This window comes from Phyllostomus discolor, chromosome 7 (genome assembly GCF_004126475.2).
Source record: "Phyllostomus discolor isolate MPI-MPIP mPhyDis1 chromosome 7, mPhyDis1.pri.v3, whole genome shotgun sequence".
Lineage (NCBI taxonomy): Eukaryota > Metazoa > Chordata > Mammalia > Chiroptera > Phyllostomidae > Phyllostomus > Phyllostomus discolor.
The window spans coordinates 37053962-37066611 of NC_040909.2; the positions used below are offsets into that span (position 1 = coordinate 37053962).

The 12650-nt window shown below is 34.3% G+C and overlaps 1 protein-coding gene and 1 long non-coding RNA gene across 2 annotated transcripts in view; one reads left to right on the forward strand and one right to left on the reverse strand.

Moving 5' to 3' along the window:
* Positions 1 to 12650, reverse strand: part of LOC118501620 — a 92246-nt gene that overhangs the window by 69970 nt on the left and 9626 nt on the right. The gene's annotated exons all lie outside the window — the stretch shown is intronic.
* RASA2 (RAS p21 protein activator 2) overlaps positions 1 to 12650 on the forward strand; it is a 123567-nt gene that overhangs the window by 31541 nt on the left and 79376 nt on the right. The window contains 1 exon segment of the mRNA XM_036030739.1: positions 9480 to 9574. Within this exon segment, the coding sequence (XP_035886632.1) occupies positions 9480 to 9574 (95 nt within the window).

Genomic DNA, 12650 nt, shown 5'->3' on the forward strand with positions numbered 1-12650 from the left:
TCAGTTTCCTTCCAGTTTGTCAGAGAGGCAGACTTGTATTCACTCTAACACTAATATATTATAATAGGTTCTGTGTTGGAGGTATGAAGAAAGTATTTGGGAGCATAGAGGAGAGAACAGTTAATTTTGTTTGGTGGAGGATTAGCAGGTTGTTTCAAGGTAATAGGAATTAGCAGAAGCAGAGGAAAAGAGTTGAATCATGTTTGTGGTATGTCTGCTGAACTATATAAATTACTCAAGAGGAGGATGGTAAAAGGAGAAGCTGGAAATATAAATTGGGGTCAAATTGTGATGGACCCTAAGAGCCATGCTAAGGAATTTGGACTTCATTCTACAGACAGTAGTGTTGTATCTCTTAAAATGAGGAACATTTTAAAAATTACATATAACTGCATATCAATATATACTTTTAGAGCTTAACAACTTCCTATAACAGTAACTTTCAAACTATAAAATAATGTCTGTTGATTACATATTTAAAGTATTATGTGTAATTATATATAACTATACACACATTTTAAAAATATATATACACACATATACTTTAGGTATGTAATCTATAGTTTATAATTTAGAATAGAGAAAGAGTAGAGGCAGTGAGACCAACCAGGAGGCTATTACCAAATGAAATGAAAAGGGTGATAGCAGTGGAAATACGAATGAAGGAATATACTTCACAGGAGTAACTTCAAATAGGATTTAGGGAGGAAGGGGAAAAGAGGATGTGAAAAGGAAAAGAGTTTTAAAAATTAAAAAATGTTTATTAATATGGCTGTCATTCATTAACTGATACAAGGAACACAGCAAGAGCATTCAGTTTTGAGTGGGGGCTGGGAAGGAGAAAGGGTCAGTTTGGTTTAAAACAAGTTAAATCTGTGTTGCCTGGAGAACATCTTTGGTTGACTGTTGGGAATGCAGATATGAAGCTTAGAGAAAAGAGCTGGAGATGTGGATTTGAGAGTCATTAACATGAAGTGATACTTGAAGACTCCCCTGGAATGAATGAAATTTCCTCAGAAGATAAGGAGTGTGTTGTAAGGAAAATGAGGCTTCAGTGAAGACTGATAAGCTGTTTAAGGAAGTAGAAAAAAAGAGATTAATATCATTAAAGGCAAGATCTTTTAATGTCAACAACTAGAGAGAGGTGGAGTAGGATGAGGATTAGATAGAGAGGCTGGTGGTGATTATTAGAGACTCCAAAGAGGCTGTATCTTTTCACAGTCATGTCTTTTTTAAAAAATATTTTGTAATTTTCATGGTCTGTGTACACGTATCATAGTTATACAGTATTTCTTGAAAAGGCCTTTAGTTGAGGTTTATAAGTATGATTTCCAAAAGTTGCCTTTGGTTTGTGTTGTGTATGTTTTCAAAGTAAAAACATCAATTTTATTTTAAGTTAAAAAAAAAATTAAGTAAAAATTAATTTTTGTGGATTGGTATCAGAAAATTATCACTTGGTTTGAGAATTTTTTTCCAAGTAAATTTATTCTTATTAGTAGATAAAATTTATATATTTAGTAGAAATTTCCCTCTTTTATACATAGGAATTATTATTAAACTAAACACAGTACATATGTACCCTTTAATTATAGCTGGAAAATGGTCTTACTGTTTTCTTTTATAAATATTGTGTTGGCCAAAAGTTTGTTTGCTTTTTTTCATAAGATGGCTCTGTAACACTTAGCTGTCTTTAACTTCATTCAAAATAATTTTGTAGCCCTGGCTGACGTAGCTCAGTGGATTGAGTGTGGGCTGCAAACCAAAGTATCGCAGGTTCGATTCCCAGTCAGGGCACATGCCTGGGTTGCAGGCCATGGCCCCCAGCAACTGCACATTGATGTTTCTCTCTTTCTTTCTCCCTCCCTTCCCTCTCTAAAAAATAAATAAATAAAATCTTTAAAAAAAGAAAAAAGAAATCTACCATTCCTTTAAAAAATAATAATTTTGTTAGATTGTGTTGTGACAGCTGTCATATCAGCATGCATTTAAAAAAACTTACCAAAATTGGTTAATTTTTGTGTAACCATTTTAATATTGAAGATGAAAGAAAATATGCAACATTTTCAGCATATCAGGCTTTATTATTTCAAGAAAGGTAAAACCACAACTGAAACAAGCACAAAAAATTGTGCAGTATATGGAGAAGGTGCTATGACTGATTGAACATGTCAGAAGTGGTTTGCGAAGTTCCATGCTGGAGATTTTATGCTGGACTGTGCTCCACAGTCAAGTAGATCAGTTATAGTTGTTAGTGATCAAGACATTAATTGAGAACAATAAGTGTTTTCCCACATGGGAGATAGCTGGCATACTCAAAATATCCAAATCAATAAAGTTATTGGTGAAAATGGAAAATGTGGCCTTTATTTTACTAAAGGGACTTTTTGGCCAACCCAATATTTACATTTTTGTAGTTCAACATTTTCTTCTGTCATTAACTCATAAAGTTGGCTTTTAAAAAAAATTTTGAGCTACCAGAAATTGAGGTGCCTCAATTATTTTATACTCTGAGTTGCCCAATTAAAGATTAAACAGTGCCATAGCATTTTCTGGAAATGAAATTTGAGCTAGAGAACTGAGAATGTGTACTGGTCTAATATAACTAGAGCTTGTTTGTTTTTTGTTTTTAATTGTATAAGTAATATGTGGATATTTTTCCTTTTGTAAAAAATTATTATAGCATTATAGATAATCCTAATTAATTCTGACCATGGGCCCCCTGCCCTTCCAGTCCTTTTCCCAGAAGTAATAACTTATCAATATGGGGCATTTACTTCTATATTAGGCATCTCATATGCCAGAACTTTAGTGCAAAAGATCGATAAGGGGTTAATTAAAAACTTGAGACTTAGGAATCATTTTACAAAAGAAAAGGAAATTGTAAAATTGACACTTTAAAAGTGTAATATGTTAAGGTTTAGTGTCTTCTCTTAAAAACTGAGAAAAAGACAAAAGTAAAATTTTATGTAAGAATATACGCATATTTACATTTCCAATAAAGATCCTATTAACATTAAAATTAAAACATATATTTTACCTCTTAATGTGTATTTTTGAGTTATTTTAGTCTTCAGAGGAATGTAGGCTTAAACAAACTATTTAAGATCTACAATCTTAGTAGGCTTTGGCGACCTTTTTTCTTTCCCCTGGGTTCAAAACAATATTTGATCAGAGAATTTTACTAGAATGTTACTAGAATAGTGGAGTTGTGACTTCCAGTCATGACTATCAATAACTAGCTGTATGATCTCAAACAAGTTACTGTACCTTCTTAGGCCTAGTTCATCTATAAAATAAGGCTGAATTTAAGATAGGTCTGAGTTGTAATTTCTTCTGGCACGTAGCTCTGAAGTCAAACCTACTGTTTAAAATTTGCCTGAAACTATACTTCAGTGACTGTTTGCATGGTACTGCTTCAGTTATCTACTGCTATGTACTAAACCACTCCAGTACTTAGTGGCTTAGTACAGCAACCACACATTTGTTTGTTTATGATAATGTAGGTTGTCTGTTTGGGCAGAGCCAAACTGAATGGTTCTTCTCCTGGTCTCACCTGAGGTCACTAATGAGCAGTTATCTGGGAATGATTGGGCTGAACCATCTAGCTCATATGTCTGATGGTTAGTGCTGGCTATTATCTAGGTCTTCCTCTCCACATGGTGTCAGGATTCCAAGAGGATAACCACTACTGCACAGGTGCTTATTAAGCCTCTACTTGTATCACATTTGCTGATGTCCCTTTGGCAAAAACAAGTGACATGGCCAAACCCAGAGTCTGTACTGGAGGGAACTACACAGTGGCATACACCAAAGAGACCATTAATATACCAGTCTACCCCAGAGACCAATTGTATCCACTTAAACCCCATATACTGAGGCATTGAAATATTGCCATTGACTGAATCGTTGTTGTTGATTATCTGCCAGAATTTGTACAGTCCTATTTCTGGTCCAGTTTCATCTTGTATATGCAGTCATACTTGTCACTACTCTTATCTATCTGCTCTTTCAGCCATTCCTTGTGGTGTCCCAACTAGGAATGGGACTGTCAGGATTTTGCCAGTTGGTGATCTGTATCAGGATGAAATTTCTAATAATATGCTGTGTCTAAAAATGGAGCCCAAACATAACACAGTATTTACAGACAGCAAGAAAACGCTAGGTAGAAGTGGTGCTGGAAAGCTAAAAATACATTTTTTACAGACCAACAAAGATGGGTTTTTTTGCCCACAATTCCTTCATTTCTTTTTGTGTTTCCTTCCCTTGTATTGAGGCATGTAATATGAAAAATAGAGACATCAATTGAAGAAGATACAAGGAACATTGTACACAGGACAATGATGCCTTAGTCCCCTTCAAAGTATGCACCTTGGGACCTCACACAGTTCTCCCAGTTGCCATCAGCTGCCCCATTGTATTTTCCTGACTCTCATGGATAGTCTGAAATCTCTTCCTTTTTATAGGTGATTTTAGGTTTAGGAAATGCCAGAAGTCACAGGACACCAAATCTAGGCTGTAGGGGGGCTGAGTCACCTAGGTGATTAGATGTTTCACCAAAAGACTCTGCACGGAGAAGTGAGGCATGAGTGGGTGTGTTGTGATGAAGCTGCCAATCAACAGTTGCCCACAGCTGTGGCCTTTTGAATCATTCGAATAGTTTCTGCAGAAGAATGTTTAAATTTAACATAAAACTGGATACAGATTCATTGGTTTATTTGCTCAGTCATTTTGAAAGCAACAGCCACACAGTACACATGCTCACTCAACAGCATCTATCACCTCCACTGACTAGTACAATGAAGTCATGTATGTGCATTTCAGTCTATTCACCTTGGCTGCCAGGTTACATGGAGGTCCTGCAAACTGTTATCATCATGTTAACAATGGCTGGACTTTTCTCAGACAGACCTTGTATGTTTGGTCTAAGCTTTTTCTGTCTATGAGTTTGTTAGGACAGTGAGGAAATGAAATTATCACCTATAAATAATTTGTTGGGTAGTTTGTTCTGGGTGATTTTTTTTGAGGTTGGTGATTTCATGACTAGTAAAATAATGAATTAACTTTGTTTAAAGCAGTAAACAGTAAGCTAAAACAATCTTTGGGACCATTAGAATCACAGAACAGGTTTTTAACATCATTAGAGCTAAAAGTTGTTTCTAATACAGAGGGGGTAAATGAGGTAGTGTTTAAATAAATAGCCCAAGATCACATAGCTAACTAGTAACAGAACTGACACTAGGCTACTGAATGAATGTCTGTGTTGGAAGGAACATGGACAAGGGTGCCTTGGTTTTGAAATCTGGCTTAGCACTGGTTAGTGGGCAGGTTTCTAAATATTGTAAAGCTTTCCTCATCTGTAAGATGGTGATTATACTCTCTATACCCAAGATTTTTATGAAGATTTAACAGAAAATATGTAAGAATGTCTACTATCTGGTGCATGTTCAGTAAGTGCTGGCTTTTCTTTTTTCAGTTCAGTGCTCTTGCCACTGTATTAGGCTGCCTGCCTTTCACAACCAATACCTGCCATCTAACTAGGGGTACTCAAAATAACAAGTAAGAATGATGAGAGGTTTTTTGGCATTATGTGGTTGTATTTCAGAAACTTGTCCTTCTCATATCTGTCCCTCTCCTTTCCCTCTTCTATATCCCCTTGCCCTTTAACCTCCCACCTCTCTCTCTCATTCATTCTCTTTCTTTTCATCCCTCCCCCCTTCCTTTCCTCTTTGTTTGATTCCCTAGGATTGATGAATATGTTGCAGGTATCCTAGTAACCTAATTACTTCAAATATTTTCTTTATTTTCCTCTGTCATTCCTATGTAACAGTTTCTCTGACTTCTTGGGATCACTCATGTACTCTTCCCTGCTTCTTCCAGCTGACTAATCTCATGCAACTAAACCTTTACATTTCAGAAACTAACATCTTAAAAAGGACTTCGATAAGAATAAGGGCTAGCAGTAAAATTGCAAGTTTTTCTCAATTTATGAATGGCTTATTTATGCAGCTGGTCAGAGAAGGGTTTCTCTCTCAGAAGAGAAGAACCATTCAACTCTTTCATGACAATGAGTATCATGGATACATAAGATATGAAGTAGGAAGAAGAGGGCACATCCTTCTGGGATTTTGTTTTCTAACCTGTGAACTTAAAAGAGGATTCTCTTTTGGGAAGGCAGCTGTAACAAAAGATGTATTTCCAGGGATATGGAGTTGTGAGTCATAAATAGGACAGGTAGATTCCTACTGTAGTTTTTCCAAGCATTATTGGTTAAATAAACTTCGGTTAGGGGAGGCTGGAAATCAAATCCCATTTAAAAAAACAGTGCTACTGTGATTATTTGTTGAATGAGTAAGTGAATCAAACCATTAAATTTCTAAATAAACTTTAAAAATGCTATTTTTCAGTTAGGTGCTTGCTTTAGTGATGTTTGTATATATTTTATGTACACACAAAGGTACATCTACACACATGTTCATAAATTATGTATGAAACCAAAAATCCTGGAAATTGTAGAATAGGAATCTTAACCAGGGCTTACCAGTGAGTTTCTGGATGATGGGTAAACCCTCTTAAAATTATATACTAGATAATATCTATGCAGTTCTTCTGGGGAAAGGACATAAAAGATTCATAGATAGTATTAAGATTTTTAAAGAAGGAGATAAGTGGTTCTCAGAATATAAGAACTTCAGCTATAGGAGGCATAGGTCTGTGTCTGTGTGTATGTGCATACATATGTATGAAGCTGCTGTACGTTGCCTTATCATTTATATCTCTTGGGAAGTCAATAGTAAGTGGAACCACTTTATAGAATTGTGATAATTTGAGTTACTTATGATGAACAATATTGAATCCTTTGTCATATTTCTGAATCCTAAGCCATTCTTTCAATTAGTATTATATTGATTTGCTAGGAATTTGATAAAATCTATAGGTAAACATATCAAGAGATTTGTATGATATTGCTCTTAACCTAAAGTCCTTTAGCAACACAAAGAATATTTGGGTGTTCAAGTTAATGCTTGAATTCTGTACTTGCTCATAATCTGTATATTCAGTAATGGATATTACTGAATTTCTCTTTTTTTCATTATTTTGTATCTTAAATTCAATGTCCCCCAAAGGCTGAAATATATTATTTTCCTAATGTCATTTCCTATTATATCTGAATGAATTATAAATGCTATATATTTACATGAAGATTTTGACCTTCACATTAGATGTCATCCAATATATTTATAAGAAATTTCGAAAGATTCATGCTTGTCATGAGGCCTAATTTCTTAATTTAACAATTTTACAGATGTTAATAAATATAGCTGATAAATTTTCAGTAGTTCTCATTTGGGTTATTTCAGTAGTTCTCTTTTGGGCTGCCACTCTAATGAAAATAAAAGTAGCTGTATATTAATACTTTCCTTAAAACCATACACATATATAGTTAGTGTTTATAGTTTGAGTTTCAGTCATGACTGGAAAGACAAGCTTATCAAAAATTTTAGTATGGCCCTGGCTGGTGTGTGGCTCAGTGGACTGAGTGCTAGCCCGTGAACTGAAAGGTTGCCAGTTCAATTCCTGGTCAGAGCACATGCCTGAGTTGTGGGCCAGGTCCCCAGTTGGAGGTGTGTGAGAGGCAACCAGTTAATGTTTCTCTTGCACATTGATGTTTCTCTCCCTTTCTTTCACCTTCCCTTCTCCTCTCTCTAAAAATAAAATCTTTAAAAAAATTTTTTAATGTGGCCCTGACCAGTGTGAGTCAGTTGGTTGGGCATCATCCTGTGAAGCGATGTGTCATAAGTTTGATTCCCTGTCAGGGCATGTGCCTAGGTTGCGAGTTTGGTCCCCAGGTTAGGGTGCATGTGAGAAGCAACTGATGGATGTTTCTCTCCCTCTCCTCTCTCTAAAAATAAATAAATAGCCCTGGCTGGTGTAGCTCAGTGGATTGAATACCAGACTGCAAACCAAAGGGTCACCAGTTCAATTCCCAATCAGGACACACGCCTGGGTTGCGGGCTAAGTCCCCAGTAGCGGGTGCATGAGAGGCAATCACACAGTGATGTTTCTCTCGCTCTCTTTCTCCCTCCCTTCCCCTCTCTCTAAAAATAAATAAATAAAATCTTTTTTAAAAATTTAATTTGTTTAAACACTTTAATTAATAGCTTTATTGAGGTGTAACTCACATACCATAAAACTCACCCTTTTAAAGTGTACCATACAAGGCCCCGACCAGGTAGCTCAGTTGGTTAGAGCATCATCCTGATTCACCAAGATTGCAGGTTCAATCCCTGGTTAGGGCACATATAAGAATCAACCAAATGAATGCATATATAAGTAGAATAACAAATTGATGCTTCTCTCTCTCTCTCACACTCAAATTAATAAATAAAAATTTAAAAATAAATAAAGTGTACCATACAGTGGTTTTTAGTATATTCTCAGAGTTGCGTAACCATCACCATAATCTAATTCCAGAATAAAATTTCAAAGATAGTCCTTTGTCTGTTTTCCTGTCTTGCTTTTCCTTTTCACTTGATACACAAAAACTGGCATACTGTTTTCTAAAAGTTTTCAAATGTTGAACTAAAAAACCAGGATAGGTCATAAGTGGAAGGTACCCTTTAAGTATAATTAGGGCACTTAAAATGAAAATTCTTGTTTGGTAGGAGAAAGGAAACTTTTTGACTGTTAGTGTATATCCTTTGTTGAAGTTTTTGTATAGAATCTTCAAATAAATTGTCAGTCGTATGCAAAACTATGTCTACTTCTTAAAACTTGAATTGAGGAAGGAAATACTTTGCACCAACATGGCAAATACTTCATTATAATAAGAACATTTTTGTTTCTTCCTCTTCATACTACTTTATTCATTGTATTATATCTTTCTCAGAGGTAGAGGTCTTTCAGGAGCTGCCTTGATTTTGTGTGTGTATGTGCATTGAAGCAGCATAAGTAGTGTTTGCAATATTTCGATAAAAGCAAAATTTGAATAAAATTATTACTTTAATCGCCCATAATTTTCAAGTCAATTTTCAATATTGTTAGTGATGTATAATGTTTTTATTTTTCTCTTAACTGGGGCTTATAAACTCTTATTAAATGCAGATATAAAACACAGTTTATTCATAGCATTAAAGAATTGGAAGGATTAGTTTGCACTATATTGTATAAATACATTGATAGTACTTTTTAGACTGATTGTACTTGGGGTAAAAACTGAATCTGAATTAACTACTAAAAAATGCAGTTGCACTGAGTTTTTGTGAAACCCCCTGCTATAAAATGACCTAGAGGAGGGCCTGCCAAGGGACAAGGGAAAAAAAAAGCACATTTTCTTCTTTAGAATATAGAAAAATACTTTGTAAAAGTGAATTTTTAATGTCAATAGGTATGTTGTTTTAAAATGTTTTCTACAAAGTATTATAATAGCACTAAAGATTATATGAAATGTTTCCTCATATTCTTGTACTTATTTCCTACAGGAAAAGTAGCCATCAAAAAAGAAGACTTGTGTAACCACAGTGGTAAAGAAACTTGGTTTTCACTACAGCCTGTTGACTCCAATTCAGAGGTTCAGGTAAATATTAAGACTTGTGATATAGGAGATTGTCACACGGAAAATGAGTGAAAATGGATTATACTAGTTCACATACTTAGAACTTATTATACCTTATTTTAAATTCTGGCACCATATATTTTAGAACTTTGGTTAATAAGTAGCTACAAGGAAATGTCTTGCCACATGAATTCAAGAATAACATACTTGCTTGTATGTGTATGGGGAAGTTATATTGGGAGGTTTTTTCCCCTTTGTTCTTTTGTATCAGTCACAGGAGCAAATTATTAAAGTTTATTTAGATGGGGAGGAAAGTTTTATTTATTTTTTAAAGATTTTATTTATGTATTTTTAGAGAGAAGGGGAGGAAGGGAGAGAGAGGGAGCAAAACATTGATGTGAGAGAGAAACCTTTATTGGTTGCCCGTTTATTGTGTGCCCTCTTGCATGGGACTGGAGACACATGCCCTGATTGGTATTGAACTGGTGACCCTTTGGTTTGTGGAATAACACCCAACCAACTGAGCCACAATGGTTAGGGCTAGATGGGGGAAAAGTTTTAAAGGAAAAATGTGTATTATTAACTCTTTGAGGAGAATTTCTAGATGTCTGTGACTTCAACTGTTCTGACCAGGATGCTTTTACTTTCCTTTCTAGTAAAGTAGACCTAGGAAAATGCTCTTCATTCAAAACCATGCCTGAGCTCACCAATACAGCACCTTTATTCTCATACCGACCCTTCATATTGTTCACCTTTCCTTTATTTCAAAGGGGATCATTACTCTTTTTAAAGCTTTTCTTTCCTCTTGCCAAAATAAGAGGTCTTACAAATTCTATGAGTGAGTAAAGACAGATATTTAGCAATGTGTCATACTTTGTTTGTTTCTGGAAAACCTGAGTTTTTCTTAGAAATTGTTATTTCTATCTAAAAAGAATCCTTTTTTTAATAACCCTATTTATTTATAAAATACGATAAGGATTGTGAAACCATGTCCCGAAGGCATAATTGCAAGCAGAATTCTTCCTCTCTAAGAGAGGCTATAATTTGCTACTGTGACTCAAGTTTAAGAGAAGAAAAAAGTGCTGTGCACACACCCACAGATATTTGCAAATAAAGTGCCTGTGTGTCTATTTCCTTATAACTTCTCAAGCATTCTTTGATTAAATTCTCTAAAAATTAAGTACTGGTATACTAAAACCTCTTCTTAAGTACAAAATATAATTTCAGATTTTCCTGTTTTAGCTATTGTACCCCATTTTAAGGTTCTTTTCCTTCCATTTGACAATTACTGTTATTCAAATCCCAATTATACACAGTATGGTAAATGATCCAGGTAACAGGCAATGTGATGAAGTAGAAAGGGCTTTAAACTAGAAGTTAGAAAATTTAGGTTCTAATTTTCATATGTGGTTACTTTACTGACTGAATTTTATTTTTATAGAATAGAAATAAAAGTTGCTGTGTTGATTCACATGATGTGAAATTTAAGTGAAATAGATACCTTTAAGAGTATTTTGAAAGCTGTTAAATGCTATCCAAATGTAAAATACCTGTTTACTCCCAGTTGATCAGGTGGCCATTTCCCTAATACACCTTTATGAAAAGGCAGATACAAAAGTTTTAAATTCAAGTTTTAACAAAAAGCAAGGTAAGAACAGGCTTTAAGAATTTGGTCTAAAATGAAATTTGAAGGTTATTTTAAGATGCAGTTAATAAAATTCATTCTTATGACCAATATAAATTTTCTAAAGGATTTAAGGGCCTTAGTTCTCAAAAATAGAAATGCCTTTATAATAATACTCTTTATATAATTCATAAACTACTAATAAGTAACAGGATTTTATTTGATGGTATACATAAAACTCATTTCTGGAAGATGAAAAGTCTGGAAACAGCATTTAACTGTTAGATATAATGTCAACATTTGCTCTTGAGTTATTTTCATAAACATGAGTATAACCTTTATAGCTTTTTTCTTAAATTATACTTACTCAGTATTTAAAAGACTTACTGAGTATTGAAAATGAAATTTAGGAGGTAGGAAGAACGCATAACACTTTGCAGGTTCATATAAATACCATTGGGTATATTCTTATTTGGCCCCAAAACTGATCTAAGAATAGTAAATTAACTTTGTGAATCTAGAAACATAGAAAAGCAGTCTGTGATTCATACAAATCTTACTTTTTAATAAATCATTCACTTGCATAACATTTATAAAATTTTACAAAAATATCATGGATATGCAAGTTATTGATGGGGCCATAGGAAAAAGCTATAAGATTGAGTTCAGCAGGAATTCCATCTAATAATTACTATTAGTAATTATAACAGTCTATACCAAAGCACAGTACTAAGTACTTAATATACATGATCTCATGTTATCTTCAAATTTGTGTTACAAGGTATAGGTAGCATTATCTCTATTTTACAGGTATGGAAAATAGTTTCATAGAGGTTAAATGATGTCTCCAAAGTCACAGCACTAATTAAGTGAAGGAACCATGATTACAGTAGAGATCTGGTGTGATTCTAAAACTCTTAACCACAGTGCTTTACTGCCTTTCATTATTCTATACTATTGGCCATAAAAAGACCTCAACAGAGATTATTAGGAGTTATCTCTTAGGGAACATCTAAGTATAAGGAACAGAGCCTACTGAAATAAACTCAAAGGAAAAGGAAGAGGCATTCAAAGGTTCCTAGGAAACTTCTTGGAGTATAATTACAGGAACTTCAATTTGACCAGTTAGGAGTTAGAAAGTTGTCAGCCATTTACAGAGGAGCTACATCTTAAGTGGAGGTCAGGTTCTTAAAATAATAAACTAGATACAAGTTAGTCAAAACCGCTTTTGGAAGACTTTAATTTTTTCTCATAAAGTACAATAAAATGTTGGGTATTTGGTTTGTTTCTGGTTGACCATTACATAAAACAGCTAGCTTGAATTTGAGGCCAGGATGAAGTTAAAATATATACTATATCCTCAAACTTCCATTCATTGAGCAAGATACTGCAAGAGGCACATGGGAACTGAGATCCACTGATTCATTTCTCTCTACTCTTATGCTCACTGTTTCAATAGTATTTTTTCTTTCT